Source organism: Jaculus jaculus, chromosome 7 (genome assembly GCF_020740685.1).
Source record: "Jaculus jaculus isolate mJacJac1 chromosome 7, mJacJac1.mat.Y.cur, whole genome shotgun sequence".
Classification (NCBI taxonomy): domain Eukaryota; kingdom Metazoa; phylum Chordata; class Mammalia; order Rodentia; family Dipodidae; genus Jaculus; species Jaculus jaculus.
Window position 1 is genome coordinate 14,322,068 of NC_059108.1, and position 17,590 is coordinate 14,339,657.

At 44.3% G+C, this 17,590-nt stretch overlaps 1 protein-coding gene across 7 annotated transcripts in view; it reads left to right on the plus strand.

Annotated features, from left to right (window-relative positions):
- Fry (FRY microtubule binding protein) overlaps positions 1-17,590 on the plus strand; it is a 472,955-nt gene that overhangs the window by 397,766 nt on the left and 57,599 nt on the right. For all 7 annotated transcript variants that reach the window (XM_045154946.1, XM_045154947.1, XM_045154942.1 and 4 more), the window contains 6 exons: positions 446-1,053; positions 2,320-2,417; positions 2,698-2,868; positions 6,560-6,700; positions 10,379-10,558; positions 13,705-13,866. In XM_045154946.1, coding sequence (XP_045010881.1) covers positions 446-1,053; positions 2,320-2,417; positions 2,698-2,868; positions 6,560-6,700; positions 10,379-10,558; positions 13,705-13,866 — 1,360 coding nt within the window. The remainder of the gene's footprint in view (positions 1-445; positions 1,054-2,319; positions 2,418-2,697; positions 2,869-6,559; positions 6,701-10,378; positions 10,559-13,704; positions 13,867-17,590) is intronic.

A 17,590-nucleotide genomic window follows, 5' to 3' on the forward strand; every position in this document is an offset into this window, starting at 1 on the left:
GACTGGAGGTACTGCTTACTATTAGCTTCTTTTTTTTAAGACTTATTTTTATTCATTTATCAGAGACAGAGAGGGGTGAGAAAGAGGGAAGGAGGGAGAGAAAGAGAGAGAGAATGGGCATGCCAGGGCCTCCAGCCACTGCAAAGGAACTCCAGATGCATGTGCCACCATGTGCATCTGGCTTACACGGGACCTGGAGCATTGAACCTGGGTCCTTACACTTTGCAGGCAAGCCCCTTAACCGCTAAGCCATTTTTCCACCCCCTAGCTTATTTTTGTTGTTGTTGTTTGTTTTCGAGGTAGGGTCTCTTTTTTTCAGCCTGTGCCACAGTGAGATCCTAACCTCAGGGGAAAAAAAATGATAGAAGAAAATAAATAATGAAAACGCTGTCTTTTCAGCAAAGCATGCTGGTCTTCTATTGACCTTACACACTTTTATACCCAGCTCATCGTCACCAGATTTAAGCTCCAGCACTAAGCTGACGGCCAGCAGGAAGAGCACGGGACAGCTAAATGTGAACCCTGGCCCCACCAGTGGCAACCCCACCACTGCAGAACGGAGCCGCCACCAAAGAAGCTTCTCCGTGCCCAAGAAGTTCGGTGTCGTTGACCGATCCTCCGACCCACCTCGAAGTGCCACACTGGACCGCATTCAGGCTTGTACCCAGCAGGGTCTTTCCTCAAAGACCAGAAGCTCTTCCTCGTTAAAGGACAGTCTCGCAGACCCCTCCCACATAAACCATCCAACCAACCTGCTGGCCACCATCTTCTGGGTCACGGTGGCCTTGATGGAGTCTGACTTTGAGTTTGAGTACCTAATGGCCTTAAGGCTCCTGAACCGGCTGCTGGCGCATATGCCACTAGACAAAGCCGAGAACCGGGAAAAACTGGAGAAACTGCAGGCTCAGCTCAAGTGGGCCGACTTCTCAGGGCTGCAGCTGGTGCTCCTGAAAGGGTTCACGTCGCTCACCACCACGGACCTCACGCTGCACCTTTTCAGCGTGCTGACACCAGTGTCCAAAGTGCCCATGGTGGATTCATCCCAAGCTATTGGTAAGGCCAACAGCACCCTTACACTTCCATAGCAGGCTGTGGCCACCTTGGTTGTGAGAATCCAGACGTACTGCCTGCGACAATTCTATTGAGTGGTTCTTTGGAAATAGATTGTTCTTTTTTCAAAAAACTGCTTTTGTTTATTTATTTACAGTGAGGGGTGGGCAGAGGCAGAGGCAGAGGCAGAAAGAATGGGCGCACCAGGGACCCTAGCCTTTGCAAATGAACTCCAGAGGCATATGCGACCTTGTGCATGTGGTGCCGGGAGGGAATCGAACCTGGGACTTTAGGCTTTGCACGCAAGTGCCTTAACCACTAAACCACCTCTGCAGCCCAACTGCTCTTCCTTTTAAAATTCTTTGTTAGTGGGGCTGAGGATATAGCTTTTGAGAGAGCACTTACCTAGCATGCCCTTGATTTATTCCTAGCACTGAAAAAAAAAAACTATGTGTCTTTATATTATAAGATAATGGCATGAAGGAGAAAAATTATATAGTGATCACTTTATGTTTTCCAGATCAAATTGCAGGTATTGTTAATTATTGCTCTTATATATGTTTTATTATTTTTTTGTATATGTGTTTGTGCATGAGTGTTACTGTGTGCATGCCACAGCACACATGTGGAGGTCAGAGGACAACTTTCATGTATCTGACATTGCTTTCCACCTTATTGTAAGGCAGGGTCACACTCATGCATTTCCCCTCTCTCTCTCCCTCTCTCTCTTTCCACTTGGGTCCTTTGACTTTACAGCCAAGCACCTGTAACCACCAAACCATCTCTCTAGCCCTGTCCATAGATTTTTGAATCATACACTAAGCTTTTCAAAAAAAAACTATTTGGGGGAGGGTGTGTCTGCAGAGATGGCTTAGCTGTAAAGGCACTTTCCTGCAAAGTCAAAGGACCCAGGTTCGATTCCCCAGGACCCACGTAAGCCAGATGGTCAAGGTGGCACATACGTCCGGAGTTCACTTACAGTGACTGGAGGTCCTAGAGTACCCATTCACATTCTCTCTCTCTCTCTCTCTCTCTCTCTCATTCTGTCTCAGATAAATAAATAAAATATTTTTTAAAACTATTCTTTTTTTAATTTTTTGGTTTTTTGAGGTAGGGTCTCATTCTAGTCCAGGCTAACCTGGAATTAACTATGTAGTCTCAGGGTGGCCTCGAACTCATGGTGATCCTCCTACCTCTGCTTCCCGAGTGCTGGGATTAAAGGCATACGTCACCACACCTGGCTCTTACTCTGTCTCTTTTTTAACCCAGGGTTTCCACTGAATGTCTTGTGCCTCCTGCCGCAGCTTATCCAGCATTTTGAAAGTCCCAATCAGTTCTGTAAGGATGTAGCCGAAAGGATCGCTCAGGTAAGTGCTATGGTTCCACGCACAGGCAACTGCACGCGGGCCGTGAGGAAACCCCCATGTCAGATGGAAACTGCCAGGCCCATGGAAGGTCAGGATGTGGGCTTAAACCGATTAGTAGTTAGCATTAGTGAATGCTTAAACTATTCTTTGCCTTCATTACTTACAAAAGATGAGAGAATAACAGTCCAGTTTCCAAACGTGGATGACTTGCAGCAAAGTCATCAGGATTCCTCTCTGTTCACTGGAACACCATCCCTAATCGGCTTGCGTCTCTTGAAAGGTTTGTCTGGAAGAGAAGAACCCCAAGCTGGCGAATCTCGCACACGTTATGACCCTTTATAAAACGCACAGCTACACTAGGGACTGCGCCACATGGGTCAACGTGGTCTGTCGGTACCTTCACGAAGCATATGCTGACATCACCTTGAACATGGTCACCTACCTGGCCGAGGTAAGCTTTTCACCGAAGGATAATGTCTCTTTAGCATCCACAGTTAACATGTTTGCACAGTTGATGGTAGACCCTGGATTTCTACTGAATGCTTATCATGCACTATCATAAATGTTAATGGAATCGTTTTACGGCTGAATAGAGCATTTGTTCAGCTTGTACAAGGCCCTATGCTCAACCTCCAGTACCACAAGAAAAAAAAGGGGGGGCGGAACACCTCTTGTCAGAAAGAATGTAAGAGCTAAAGAAAGGGTAGGACTCCTTACACGTGCTCCTCCAGACACAAAATGGCCTGGATATCCATGACCTCACAGTGCCTGACACTGCTTACATAAGACCATCATAATAGGAGGAAAAGATCATGACATCAAAATAAAAGAGAGACTGGGGCTGGAGAGATTGCTTAATGGTTAAGGCACTTACCTATAAAGCCTAAGGACCCAGGTTCTCTTCTCCAGGTCCCATGTTAGCCAGATGTGCAAGGTGGCACATGTGTCTGGAGTTCATTTGCAGTGGCTAGAGGCCCTGGTGCACCAATTCTCATTCTCTCTCTCTCTCTCTGTGTCTCTCTTTCCCTCCCTCTGTCACTCTGTCTCTAATAAATAAATAAATAAAACAATTAAATTTTTAAAAAAATAGAGACTGAGTGAGAGGGGTAGGGGATATGATGGAGAATGGAATTTCAGAGGGGAAAGTGGGGGGAGGGAGGGAATAAATTACTATGGGGTATGTTTACAATCATGGAAGTTGTCAATTAAAAAAAAAAAAAGCACCTCAGTGGAATCATTTTAAATCCCCACAACAACCTCTTAAAACAATAAACCCAAGGCTCAGTCCAGTTAAGGGTTAATTAGAACAATTTGTTTAAGATGGCAGAGGCAGCCTTTGAACCTAGATCCCACGGCCTCAGGTACTTAACTTCCTACTTACTATATTCATGCATGCCATCACATAGCTGAGATAAGAAACATTGCTTATTTGAGAAAGGGGAGAGGGAACAAATGCACACCAGGGCCTCCATCCACTGCAAAGGCACTCCAGACGCGTGTGCCACCTTGTGCACCTGGCTTTACGTGGGTCCTTGGGCTTTTGCTGACAAGCTTCTTAACCGCTAAGCCATCTCTCCAGCCCACACATAGAATTTTATGTGTCTGTTGTCAACTTTCACAGTACATGGCTCTGCTTGCTTAATATTAACTTGATTTGTGCGCTGTTCATATAACGCACAGGGGGTGTTTTAAATGACCTTGGAATTTTGTCAGCTTAATGAGATACATAATAGTCTCCAATTTGTTGTTTACATTTGTAATTTTTCAGTTACAAACAGTTTTTTTATGATATTGTATAGTTTATCAGATAATAATTGATTTGACCAAAAGAATTGTATCTAATAGTCTCAAGTGATCCCATTTTCCAAAGTAGAACCATCCAGTCAGTGGATCTGTGGAAGTTATTTTGTTCTTTCACTCTTTTACATAAGAAGTGTTTTTATGTATTTCCTTTCCAGTCAACACAGTGATTTTCCCACACAATAGACCTCTGTAGCTGTTTGTTTCCTCGTGTGCTAACTGCTCAGTTATTTCCTTTGACCTCTTTTGATGTGGAATTTCAGCATCAGCTTGGATCATTTCCATCAATTCTTTACAGTAAACTTGAACTAAAAACTTTTATCATATATACATAATATATATTTTCTCACTGTTTTAGTTTTCTTTTGGACAATCTTGTTGATTTTTTTTTCCTGATTATAAAAGCAGTAGATGTTCATAACATAAAATATTAAATTATAGAAGATCTTTAAAGAGAAAAGAAAAAGATATATTTAAAAATTATATTATTTAGAAAGAAACACTATTGCATTGCCTTTGGATTTCTTCTCAATGTTATTTCTGTATAATACACACACTCATATCAGCATCACTGCCCTCTGTTGTTCATCCAGTTGTGCATGTTGTATCTTCATTTGATATTTTCTAAGATTCTTTATTGTGTTAAAAACGTCATTCTGAAGCTGGAAAGATGGTTTAATAGTTAAGGCACTTGCCTACAAAGCCAAAGGACCCAGACTCAATTCCCCAGGACCCATGTAAGCCAGATGCACAAGGGGGCACATGCATCTGGAGTTTGTTTGCAGCAGCTGGAGGCCCTGGCACACCCATATTCATTCTCTCTCTCTCTCTCTCTCTCTCTAATAAATAGATAAAATGAAACTTTGAAACAATTTTAAGTTCTTATGAGGGGGCTGGAGAGATTTCTCAGTAGTTAAAGGCACTTGCTTGCAAAGCCTAACAGCCTGGGTTCCATTCCCTGGTACTCACAGAAAGCCAGTTGTAGTGTGATGCATGCGTCTGGAGTTGTTTGCAGAGGCAGGAGACCCTGGTTGACCCATTCCCTCTCTCACACTCTCTCTTTCTCTCTCTCTGCTTGGAAATATATAAATAAAAATATATTTTATTAAAAAAATGTAGTTGTTAATGGCACAATATCTCACCATATAATTTACCATTAACTTATATATCCATTTCCCTAGAGTCCAACAGCTTATAGTACATTCCCATTGTATTCTGTGTGATTTTTTTAACGAGGTAAAAAATGCCATAGCAAAATATTTTACATAAGTCACAGTATTTATTTCTATCTTGGGAGACAGTCCTAAAAGCATTATTACCATTTCAAAAGTGGGGACATCAGCTGGGCATGTGTGGTGTCACTCACCTTTATTCCCTGCACTTGGAAACCTGAGGCAGGAGGATAAAGACTTTGATGCCAATGTGAAATATGCAGTAAGAGCTCATCCCAAAGAACAGAACAGAGCAACAACAAAAAGATATGGGTCTCTTTAGTGCTCTTAATCACAACAAATGATTGCCGAATGATCCAGTTTACATTTCTATTGATGTCTTGAATATTTAGTCCTTTACCTCCTTAACCAGTTCTGAATATTATTAATTTCTAATCTGTGTCAATGTGATATCTGATGAATTAGTTCCTTAAGTTTTTTTATGGAGGAATATTTCATAAGGAGACTTTCAGTATTTTGTTTAGTATTTTATTTTTATTTATTTGACAGAGAAAGAGGGAGAGAGAGAATGGGCACACCAGGGCCTGCAGCAACTGCAAACAAACTCCACATGCATCCGCCCCCTTGTGCATCTGGCTAACATGGGTCCTGGGGAATTGAACCTGGATCCTTTGGCTTCGCAGGCAAACACCCTAACCGTTAGGCCTTCCCTCCAGCCCTATTTCCTTAAGTTTTTTAATTTTTTTAGAATTTTTTTGTTATTTATTTACTTGAGAGAGTAAGGAAAGTAGAAAGAGAGAGAAAATGGGCATGCCGGGGCCTCTAACCACTGCAAACGAACTGCAGATGCATGCGACACCTTGTGCATCTGACTGGAGAATTGAACCTGGCTCCTTTGGCTTTGTAAGCGAGTGCCTTAACAGCTAAGCCATCCCTCCAGCTCATAAACTTTTAATTTTTGATAATGTCTGATGTTTTCCTGTTGGGCTATATCTTCTTTGTTTTTCACTGTGACTTTTATGTCTTCAGACATCCTTCGTTGTCGTTTCTCCAGTAGTTGGCACTTTGTTTCCACCCCTAAGCAAACCGCAGTGGTAGAGGTGGGAGAAGGCGGAGTGTTTCTGGGGGACGCCTGGTTTGAGCTGATTGGCTGGACTTTGCCTCCCACAGTTGCTGGAGAAGGGCCTCCCCAGCATGCAGCAGCCCCTTCTGCAAGTCATCTACAGTCTTCTCAGCTACATGGACCTTTCTGTCATCCCCGTCAAGCAGTTCAACATGGAGGTGCTGAAGACCATTGAAAAATACGTGCAGGTGAGAACTTGCCTAGCTTCACTTAGCAGCCGGGGACGCACACGGACACTAAGGCCTGCCTGTAGCTTAGACTTGGATACAAGGCCATAGGCGTGCCGGACCACACAATTGACCCCTCTCCACTCATGACGCCCCACAAGCCACCGAGCCCATGAGCCGACCGCTGGGTGGCATTCTGAGGGGGAAGACAGAACAAGGCCCTGGCACATTCCTCACTTCAGAGGACGCGGTTTCATCACAGGGCTCGCGGGCTGGGTATGTAGAGTCACCTGCCTGGGAAGGTCCAAGCGGGTCCTAGTTTTCCTATCTTAGTCCAAGGAGGAGAAAGAAGAGCGTATATACGCCAGGCTCCTGGTTCCAGGTCAAGTGATATGCAGTTAAAATTGCCATTTTGGAGTTCAGGGAATAAGGCGAAGGACTTGCATGAATATGCTTGAAAATCCTCTAACAAACCACCAAAAAAATGTTGAAAGAGTAAATGAAGCGGAATGACAAAAAGATGAAGGGTCCAGTGGAACTCATTACTATGGTCGTCTCTGTTCTGTGTTTTAAATTTATTTCCATAGTAACCAATCTCTAAAATTTTAATAAAAACAATAATTAAAAACCATCAAGGGCTGGAGAGATGGCTTAGCGGTGAAACGCCTACCTGTGAAGCCTGAGGATCCCAGTTCAAGGCTCAGTTCTCCAGGACCCACATTAGCCAGATGCACAAGGGGGTGCATGCATCTGGAGTTCGTTTGCAGTGGCTGGAGGCCCTGGTGTACCCATTCTCTCTCTCTCTCTGTCTCTATCTGCCTTTTTCTTTCTCTGTCTGTTGCTCTCAAATAAGTAATTTTTTAAAAAAAATCAAGATGGGCTGGAGAGATGACTTGGCTTTCCTGCAAAGCCAAAGGACCCAGGTTCGATTCCCAAGGACCCACATAAGCCAGGTGCACAAGGTGGCATATGCATCTGGAGTTCATTTGCAGCAGCTGAAGGCCTTGGTGTGCCCATTCTCTCTCTATCTGCTTCTTTCTCTCTCTTTCAATAAACTGAAGAAGAAAAAAAAAAAGACACTGGGCCAAGGATCTCAATTACTAGAGGGTAGGGATTGTGTTTGAACTTTGCTCTAAAGCGATTGCTTTTATTTCATTGTATCAGGCAACCTGCCCAACAGGTCACTTGGGGAGCACCAATAATCATCTATCGGCTACTTACTTAAGGCCTTATCCTGAACAGGGCCGGGGGAGATAATTAGGATCGAATTTCTGAACTGGGCACTGGGAGCAGCGCATGGCCTCCTGGGAGCTTCATAGTCAGACCACACCCAACGGCATCTCACAAAGTCTTATTCTCCCTAATGTACTTGGTGAGTTGCTGAGGCTAAGGACCGCCACTGGGTTTTCTCTGGGCCATCTCACTGACTAAGACACACCGTGTAAACTTCAAACTGGAAACATCTGCACTAAGGCATCACAGAAATCACCTGATGCTACGTGTGGTTTGCAAGCTTTTCTGTCGGTTTGATTTTTTTTCAAGTATCAGTAACAATAGTGTCCCATGGAAGGCATTCAGTTACAGGGTCAGCACTCACAGGTGACAGAGGGTCAGCGTCCAGCTTCCTGCCGCCCCCAGGGCCCGTTTCCTGATGTCTCATTCTGTCCTAGGGCCTGCCCGTTATCTCTGGTACCTGATTTTTTTTTCCCCCTGAGCCATGGCTGATTCAATCTTGAAACCATGACATCCATTTTTCAGAATTCAACAGGGCCGCAAGTGTGTTTTGTTATGTATTTGTTTGTAATAAATACAGTATCAATGTTCAGTATCTTTGTGGGAGGGGTCGAAAGTTCTCTCCTACAAACCCAGTTTGGGGTTTTCAGGGAAACAGAAAGGGTAAAAATAATAATAATAACAACCTAACAGGAGGAGTAAGAGCTAAGAAGAAAGCATTCGAGGCAGAGGAAGAAGCGGGTGGACAGACGGGGAGGTTGAGACCTTGCCTGGTGGGGAACTCCAGTGACCTGAGCAGGCCGAATAGAAAGTCCATCTTGTCTACCACCAGAGGGAGCCCGCGAAGGCATTTAGGCAGGAAGGTGGCTTAATCCACTGTTCTGTTCTACAAAGATCAGCTGAGTTGCCGGCAGGAATGGAAAGGAGGGAATAAAACTGTGAGGAGGGAAGGTAGAAAAGATTAAAGAAGGAGTTCCTAGATTCTTGGGTTAGATAACGAGAAAGACTGTAAAGGTTAGAAGGAAAAGAGGTGAATCTCCTTGGTAATGAAATGGAGCAGAAAGACTAAGAGAAATTGAAAGACCAGGAATGTGAAGAAAATTCTGAAAGTGGATGATCAAAAGTATAAGATTTGGGGCTGGAGAGATGGCTTAGTGGTTAACTGCTTGCCTTTGAAGCCTAACAGCCCTGGTTCAAGGCTTGATTTCCTAGAATCCACGTAAGCCAGATGCACAAGGTGGCGCATGCATCTGTATTTCATTTGCAGTGGCTGGAGGCCCTGGTGCGCCCATTCTCTTTCTCTATATGCCTCTTTCTCTCTCTGTGTATTGCTCTCAAATAAATAAACAAAAAGAAAATAAAAGCAACCAGAAAACTCTAACACGTTTGGATTTTTTAAACTTTTTTTTTTTAATTTTTTATTTATTTATTTGAGAGCGACAGACACAGAGAGAAAGACAGATAGAGGGAAAGAGAGAGAATGGGCGCGCCAGGGCTTCCAGCCTCTGCAAACGAACTCCAGACGCGTGCGCCCCTTGTGCATCTGGCTAACGTGGGACCTGGGGAACCGAGCCTCGAACCGGGGTCCTTAGGCTTCACAGGCAAGCGCTCAACCGCTAAGCCATCTCTCCAGCCCTAAACTTTATTTTTTTTAATTTGAGAGAGAGAAAAAGGCAGAGAGAAGGAGAGAAAGGAGGGGGGAGAGAGAGAGAATGGATGTGCCAGGGCCTCCAGCCACTGCAAACGAAATCCAGATGCATGCACCACCTTGTGCATCTGGCTTATGGGGATTCTAGGAAATCAAGCCTCGAACCAGGGCCCTTAGGCTTTGCAGGCAAATGCCTTAACCACTAAGCCATCTCTCTAGCCCTGGAGTTGTTTTTTTTTTTTTAAGACTTATTTATTTGAAAATGAACAAAACAGATCTTTCTGTTATTTTCTAAATGTGGCTCATTGTACATATAAATATTAGTTTAATAATAATATTTTCCTTTTACTTATCACTAAATCACAAATGGTTCCATACTGATCACTGTCTTTCAAAACTGGATTTTTTTTTTTTTTTTTTTTTTTTTTTTTTTGCAGAGTAGGGAATCACTGTAGCTCAGGCTGACCTAGAATTCACTATATAATCTCAGGTCAGAGTGGCCTCAAACTCACAGTGATCCTCCTACCTCAACCTCACAAAAATGGAATTTTTTAAACTTTATTTTTAATATATTTTATTTATTTCTTTATTTGAGAGCGAGAAAGAGGGGGGGAGAGAGAGAATGGACACATCAGGGCCTCCAGCCACTGCAAACGAACTCCAGATGTGTGTGCCACTTTGTGCATCTAGCTTATGTGGGTCCTGGGGAGTCGGACTGGGATCCTTTGACTTTGCAGGCAAACACTTTAACCACCAAGCCATCTCTCCAATCTGAAAAACTGAATTATTTTTAATGCTTGAATGTTCATTTCCTCCAGAGTGTTCACTGGAGGGAGGCTTTGAATATCTTGAAGCTGGTTGTTTCTCGGTCGGCCAGCCTGGTGTTGCCTTCCTACCAGCCCAGCGACCTCTCCAAGATAGAGATACACCGCGTGTGGACCAGTGCTTCCAAGGAGCTGCCTGGCAAGACCCTGGACTTTCACTTTGACATTTCAGAGGTACTTAGTTATTTGAACTGCATCTGTGAACTTCAGCCTGAATTTATGCAGTCAAAGGTTAAACATACTTACTTGAAGAAATGAAGACATATTTACTAAAGACTTCTAAGGTCTGAGCTAGGTTCTTTTCTTTCTTTCTCTTTCTTTCTTTCTTTCTTTCTTTCTTTCTTTCTTTCTTTCTTTCTTTCTTTCTTTCTTTTTTTTTAACATGGTAGGGTCTCATTCTAGCCCATGCTAACCTGGAATTCAGCTGGAGGCCTCAGGGTGACCTGAACTCAATGGCAGTCCTCCTACCTCTGTCTCCAGAGTGCTGGGATTAAAGGCGTGTGCCATCATGCCTGACCAGGTTCTGTTCTTTTAAGAATACATTGAAGGGCTAGAGAGATGGCTTAGCAGTTAAAGCACTGCCTGTAAAACCTAATGACTCTGGTCTGATTCCCTAGCCCAATGCACAAAGCAGCACATGCATCTAGAGTTCGTGTGTAACCGCTAGAGGCCCTGGTACACTCATTCTCATTCTCTCTCTCTCCTTGCAAACAAACAAAATATTTATTTTTTTAAAAAAAAGAATATGTGCTGGAGAGATGGCTTAGCAGTTAAGACACTTACCTGTGAAGCCTAAGGACCCAGGTTAGATTCCCCAGATCCCACACTAGCCAGATGCACAAGGTGGTGCATGCAGCTGGAGTTCGTTTGCAGTGGCTAGAGGCCCTGGGGTACCCATTCTCTCTCTCTCTCTCTCTCTCTCTCTCTCTCTCTCTCTCTCTCTCTCTCACACACACACACACACACACACACATACACATAAATAAATAAATAAAATATTTTTTTAAATATATTGAAGCTGGACTTTAATTCCAGCACTCAGGAGGCAGAGGGAGGAGGATCCATGGAGCTCATTGGCTACACAGGCTAGCCTCAATTGGTAAGCTCCAAGCCAATGAGAAACCCTCTCTCAAAAAAAAAGGCAGATGGAGTTCCTGGGGATAACTCCTCTGGTCTCCACGCGTGCATGCACACACATATGCACACACTCATGCGCACATGTACAAACATGATGCACACGAGTGCAAAAAATTAAATGAAAATAAATTTTTAAAGAACACAACAAAACAGGTTATACCCAGCTTAGCATTTGTGACACAAAAGTACGCATTAACTTTTATACTTTCAGTGTTCGGGACGAGGTACTCATTTGCATCTCTACTTAAATACTATTAGGATCTGTATGTAAATAATGTTGAGGGATTAATTCAACCCCATCCATATTTAAATTTTTTTCAGGGGGGAATCGGGAAGAAAGCTGTGTTTATCCTTTGACCTGAGTTTGTACTGCTCTCAAAACAGGAAACAGTAGGCAGTTACCTGCTTCCCTCTGACCCCAGAAAGCCAAATTCTTCCCCAAGGGTGAGCCCTGGAAGCTTTGGGTATCAAATTACCCGTCAATTTCTGCCACCTACAGGATGCAGCCTGCCTGGCCGCGGCTCCGCAGTGCTCCCAGAATGATATTTATAAAGCATTGTCCAACTTTCTGGCCCTGACATCATCCATTTGAATAATTGAAAAGATATAAATAAGTAAAATTTTAAATAATTGAGGGTATATGCAATGACTGATGACTAAAGGTTGTAGAGAAAGGAAAGAACGTTATTCATTTTTTACAAGAAGTTCTTTCGAGCTCAACATGGTGAAACATATCCATCACCCCCACGGACTGGGAGGCAGAAGAAGCAGGAAGATTGCCACAACTTCAGGCCAGCCTGATCTACATATCAAGTTCCAGGCTAGCCAGGGCTACCTAGTGAGAGTCTGTCTTAAAATATATATATATAGTGCCAGGCATAGTGGCACACACCGTTTAATCCCAGCACTCAGGAGATAAAGGTAGATTTGCCATGAGTTCAGGGTTACTCTGAGACTGCATAATGAATTCCAGGTCAGCCTGGGCTAGAATGAGAAGCTACCTCAAAACAAATGTGGATTCTATATTAAAACGAATCTCAATCGTTTGCTATCTGGTTGTTGTACATCAGGAAAAAACATTGCGGGTATCAAGATACAGTATAACAAGGCTAGGGAGATGGCTCAGTGGCTGAAGGTGCTTGCTTGAAAAGCCTTCCAGGCCTGGGTTTGATTCCCTAGTGCCCAGATAAAAGCCAGATTCACAAAGTGGTGCATGTGTCTGGAGTTTGTTTGCAGTGGCACAAGGCCCTGGAGTACCCATACTCACTCTCTCAAATAAATAAAATATTCAATTTTTTTTAAATTTATTTGAGAGAGGGAGAGAGAGAATGGACATACCAGGGCCTCCTCGTGCATCTGGCTTACATGGGTTCTGGAGATTTGAACCTGGGTTCTTTGGCTTTGCAGGCAAACGTCTTAACCGCTAAGACATCTCTCCAGCCCAAATTTAAATATTTTTAAAGTATGACATAACAATTACCAGATAAAGGATGAGTCAAGTCTGAGGTCAGTCTGATCTCTGTAGATTTCCAGGCAAGCCAGAGCTATGTAGTGAGAGTTTGTCTCAAAAACAATGACTAACTAACTGAATGAAAGCAATATAGGGAGGGAAGGAGAAAGGGAGGAAAAAAGAGAGGGAGGGAGAGAGGGGATGGAGAGATTGCTCAGCAGTTAAAGGTGTTTGCTTGCAAAGTCTGACAGTATGGGTTCGATTCCGTAGTACCCACATAAAGCCAGATGCACAAAGTGGCCCGTGCATCTGGAGTTTGTTTGCAGGGGCAGGAGGCCCTAATGTGCCCATAGTTGGTCTCTCTCACCCTCTTTCGCTCCTTCTCTCTTTATCTTTCTCCCTCTTTCTCTCTGTCTGAATCTCTCTCAAATAAATAAATCTTTAAAAATCTGAAATAAAGAAAAAAAGAGGAGGAGGGGAGGGGAACAGAGAAAGAGGAAGGAAGGAAGGTTGCATTGGTTTCTTGCTAACAAAGAGCGTGGGAAAATGTCAAAGATGCAAAATGATTCAGAATGCATCCTGAGCATTAGGAAATGAGCCGACATTAATGTCGCTGAACCTCTAATCTGATATTTAATCACGTGAGCAGTTTTGGATCACTTCTGGAAAGACCAGTTTCTTTATACCACATGACTATTACGATGCAATGGAATGTTTTGTGTTCTTTCTCAAGACTCCGATCATCGGGAGACGATATGATGAACTGCAGAACTCCTCTGGGCGGGACGGGAAGCCCAGGGCCGTGGCTGTCACCCGCAGCACGTCATCCACGTCATCAGGCTCCAACTCCAATGTCCTCGTTCCTGTGAGCTGGAAAAGGCCCCAGTACTCTCAGGTATTCGATCCTAGACTTTCAGCATTGAAAAGGGGTTTGAGGGGTCTACTGCAGCCACCTCTACGTGTGATGATCGATTCTTCCCATCACCCCTGCAACATTGCCCATCCGGGCCCCGGTGCCTCCAGCAACGGGGTCTCAGCACTTGAAGGCCACCTCTTGTAAGTCTGTCTTTGTCACTTCCACTCATTGGTTCTAGCTCTCTTAAAGCCTAGAAAACAAAATCTGACCTGCCTTTTGCATGGCATTCTGTTGCAGTTAACTTCTCTTTGCTGGGACAAACACACAACCAGATGCCATTTGTAGGAGGAAAGGGTTGATTTCAGACTTACGGATTCCAGGGGAAGCTCCGTCATGGCTGAATAAGCTGGCTCACTTCCGTAGATATATAGCAGAGAGAGAGAGAGAGAGCGAGAGAGCACCAGTAGCCAGCAAACACAAACAGCCAGAGTTCAGACTTACTCGGAACACACCTTTGGGCTGGACTAAAAGATTTGCCCTCAGCAGCTCCTTCTCCAACAGGCTGTTGGAGATTTAAGTTGCAAGCTTCATCAAAAATATCTTAGGCTATGGGAGACATACATGTCACATTGACTGTGTCCCTTCAAATGTCTAAAGAAATTCTGCTTCTCTGCCATTCACCCTGACGAGTCTTCCGTCCTCCACACAGCATTTCCTATAGGTCATAGATTTGTACCCATTTGACAGGGCCACACACTCAAAGACCACCCTGACAGGTCTCAGAGCAAAAGCTTGAATCAGTGTTCAGTCATCGACATACTAAGCCACATAGAGCAGGTGGGGTTGTCACATTTCTCTGTGGTTTAGTTATCACGCCTAGGACTAGATGTAGAATCTGTGAGTGACTGCATCACAGTGTTGATGCCACTGAGCTCTCAGATAAAACCTCTGCATCATTCTGAAGTCTTTCAGCGGCATGTGGTAGTCACCCACTGAAAATTTATGTTAAGTAGGAGAGAAATGTATTTAAAAACCATCTGGGAGGGCTAGGGAGATGGTTCACCAGTTAAGGCACTTGCTTACAAAGCCTAATAACCTGAGTTTGGTTCTCCAGTACCCACAGAAAGCCAGATACACAAGGTGGCTCATGCAGCTGGAAGTTGTTTGCAGCAGCTGGAGGCTCTGGTGTATCCATTCTCTCTCTCTCTTCTGGGCATGGTGGCACATGCTTTACATCCCAGCACTCAGGAGGTAGAAGTAGGAGAATCACTGAGAGTTGGAGCCCAGACTGAGATGACATAGTGAATTCCAGGTCAGCCTGGGCTAGAGCAAGACCCTACCTAGAAAACAACAAACAACAGCAACAAAGAGAAAAAAAAAACTGTGTTAAGTCAGTCTTATGTCATGTTGTCAAAATACCTACGGGAAAGCAGCTTATAAAGAAGCAAAGTGGTTTTTTTTGGCTCACAGTTTTAGAGGTCTCAGTCCACAGTCACTTGGCCCTGGTCCTGGGTCTGTGACTTCACAGTCCATTATCATGGGAGTGTATGGTGGAGGAGGCCTGTCCATCTCATGACAGCCAGGAATCAAAGAGAAGGAAAGGAAGTGGCTGGGATCCTACTATCTCCTTCAAGAGCATACTCCCAGTAACCTAAAATCCTCCCCCTAGGCCCCGCCTCCTAACAGACCCACCACCTCCCCGCAGTGCCCCTGAGGCTGGTGACTGAGTCTTTTCACACATGGGTCTTTGGTGGACATTCAAGATCACAAGTGTATCAGTATCCATCTTGGCTTTGAGCATAGCTAGATCCTAGCACACAAAGGCCAGGAACCTGACCCTTAGACTCTTTCTCCTTAGTATGTCCCCACTTCGCTTCCCAAACTCTTGGTGTCCTGTTTCTGGCAAGCTTTTCCCACAGGAAGCAGTGGCAGCCCTAACAGCTCCTATTTCACTTATTTATTTATTTATTTATTTATTTATTTATTTATTTATTTATTCATTTATTGGTTTTTCAAGGTAAGGTTTTGCTCTAGCTCAGGCTGACCTGGAATTCACTGTGTACAGTCAGGATGTCCTCAACTCACGAAGATCCTCCTACCTCTGCCTCCCAAGTGCTGGGATTAAAGGCATGCGTCACCACGCCCGGATTCCTATATCGCGTTTTGGTTCTGATGAGCTCACACCAGCTTTCTTTCCAGTCGTCCTGGACAGCCATAGTGGTTCTGGAAAGCTGGAACTCTTGCAGCGTGCAGGAGGGAGGCAGTGCTCACATAGCAAGAAGGGAGCCCTCCTCAGGATAGAAGAAGAGCTTGAGTTACCAGAAGAAGACTATGTGGGTCCTGAACAAGAAAAGCGCTGTGTTTGCACGCGCCACCACCCATCCCGGGTTTGGGAAATGGAATCCGTAACACAGAGAGGCCGGAACACAGCATGGCCTCAGGCACTGCGCCTTGGCATTTGTACAGTCATTCTCGGGAAAGATGGGAAAGGGTGGATCCCTGTGTCCTTCTCCTGTACATCCATTTCTTCGCTGAATTGTAAAATGTTCTTAAGATGTAGGGAAATAGTTTGAGCAGATCTGAAGAACTGATGACTATTTTTTTTTGGGGGGGGGTTCAAGGTAGGGTTTCACTGTAGCCCAGGCTGACCTAGAATTCACTATGTAGTCTCAGAGTGGCCTCGAACTCATGGCGATCCTCCTACCTCTTAGCATCAAGGTCCTCCTACCTACCTTTGAAACAATATGGTATTGAATGAATGTGAACCTGGTTTCCTTAAGAAGGACAAATCTAAAGCCAGGAGAGGTGGTGCACGCCTTTAATCCCAGCACTCGGAAGGCAGAGGTAAGAAGATTGCTATGAGTTCTAGGACAGCCTGGGCTATACAGTGAGTTCCAGGTCATCTTGGGCTAGAGTGAAACCCTACCTCAAAAAAACAAAGAAAGAAAGAGAGAGAAAAGGAAGGGAAGGGAAGGGAAGGGAAGGGAAGGGAAGGGAAGGGAAGGGAAGGGAAGGGAAGGGAAGGGAAGGGAAGGGAAGGGAAGGGAAGGGAAGGGAGACAAATCTTAGAATAATATTGCCAGTGCCTCCTAGAAGTCTCCATGTATCAAACCTATAATCAGATAAAGGGAATTAGGAAGCTGGCTTTAAAAGCACTTCTAAAGTACATTAGCATTTTTCAGGCTCTGGCTACTGCTTCTTTATTTTTTTAAATTTTTTATTTATTTATTTGAGAGCGACAGACACAGAGAGAAAGACAGATAGAGGGAGAGAGAGAGAATGGGCGCGCCAGGGCTTCCAGCCTCTGCAAACGAACTCCAGACGCGTGCGCCCCCTTGTGCATCTGGCTAACGTGGGACCTGGGGAACCGAGCCTCGAACCGGGGTCCTTAGGCTTCACAGGCAAGCGCTTAACCGCTAAACCATCTCTCCAGCCCTGGCTACTGCTTCTTTACAAGCTACCAGTTACTGGGAGACCCTTGTTATCTAATTGGAAAATGTAATGGTTCTAATAAGAGTGCCCAGGCAAAGTAGGACATGCTGGTACATTCCTTTAATCCCAGCACTCCAGAGGCAGAGGTAAGAGAATAACTGTGAATTCGAGTCCAGCTAGAATGAGACTCTACCTCAAAATAAATAAAAATAAAAAAGAATTCCAAGGCAGAAGAGACTAGAAAACAAGGTTTATGAAGAAAAACAAAAGGAACTGAATCTATTTAACTTTAGGAAATCAACTGAGAAAGATTTAACACAGCCTGTGAACA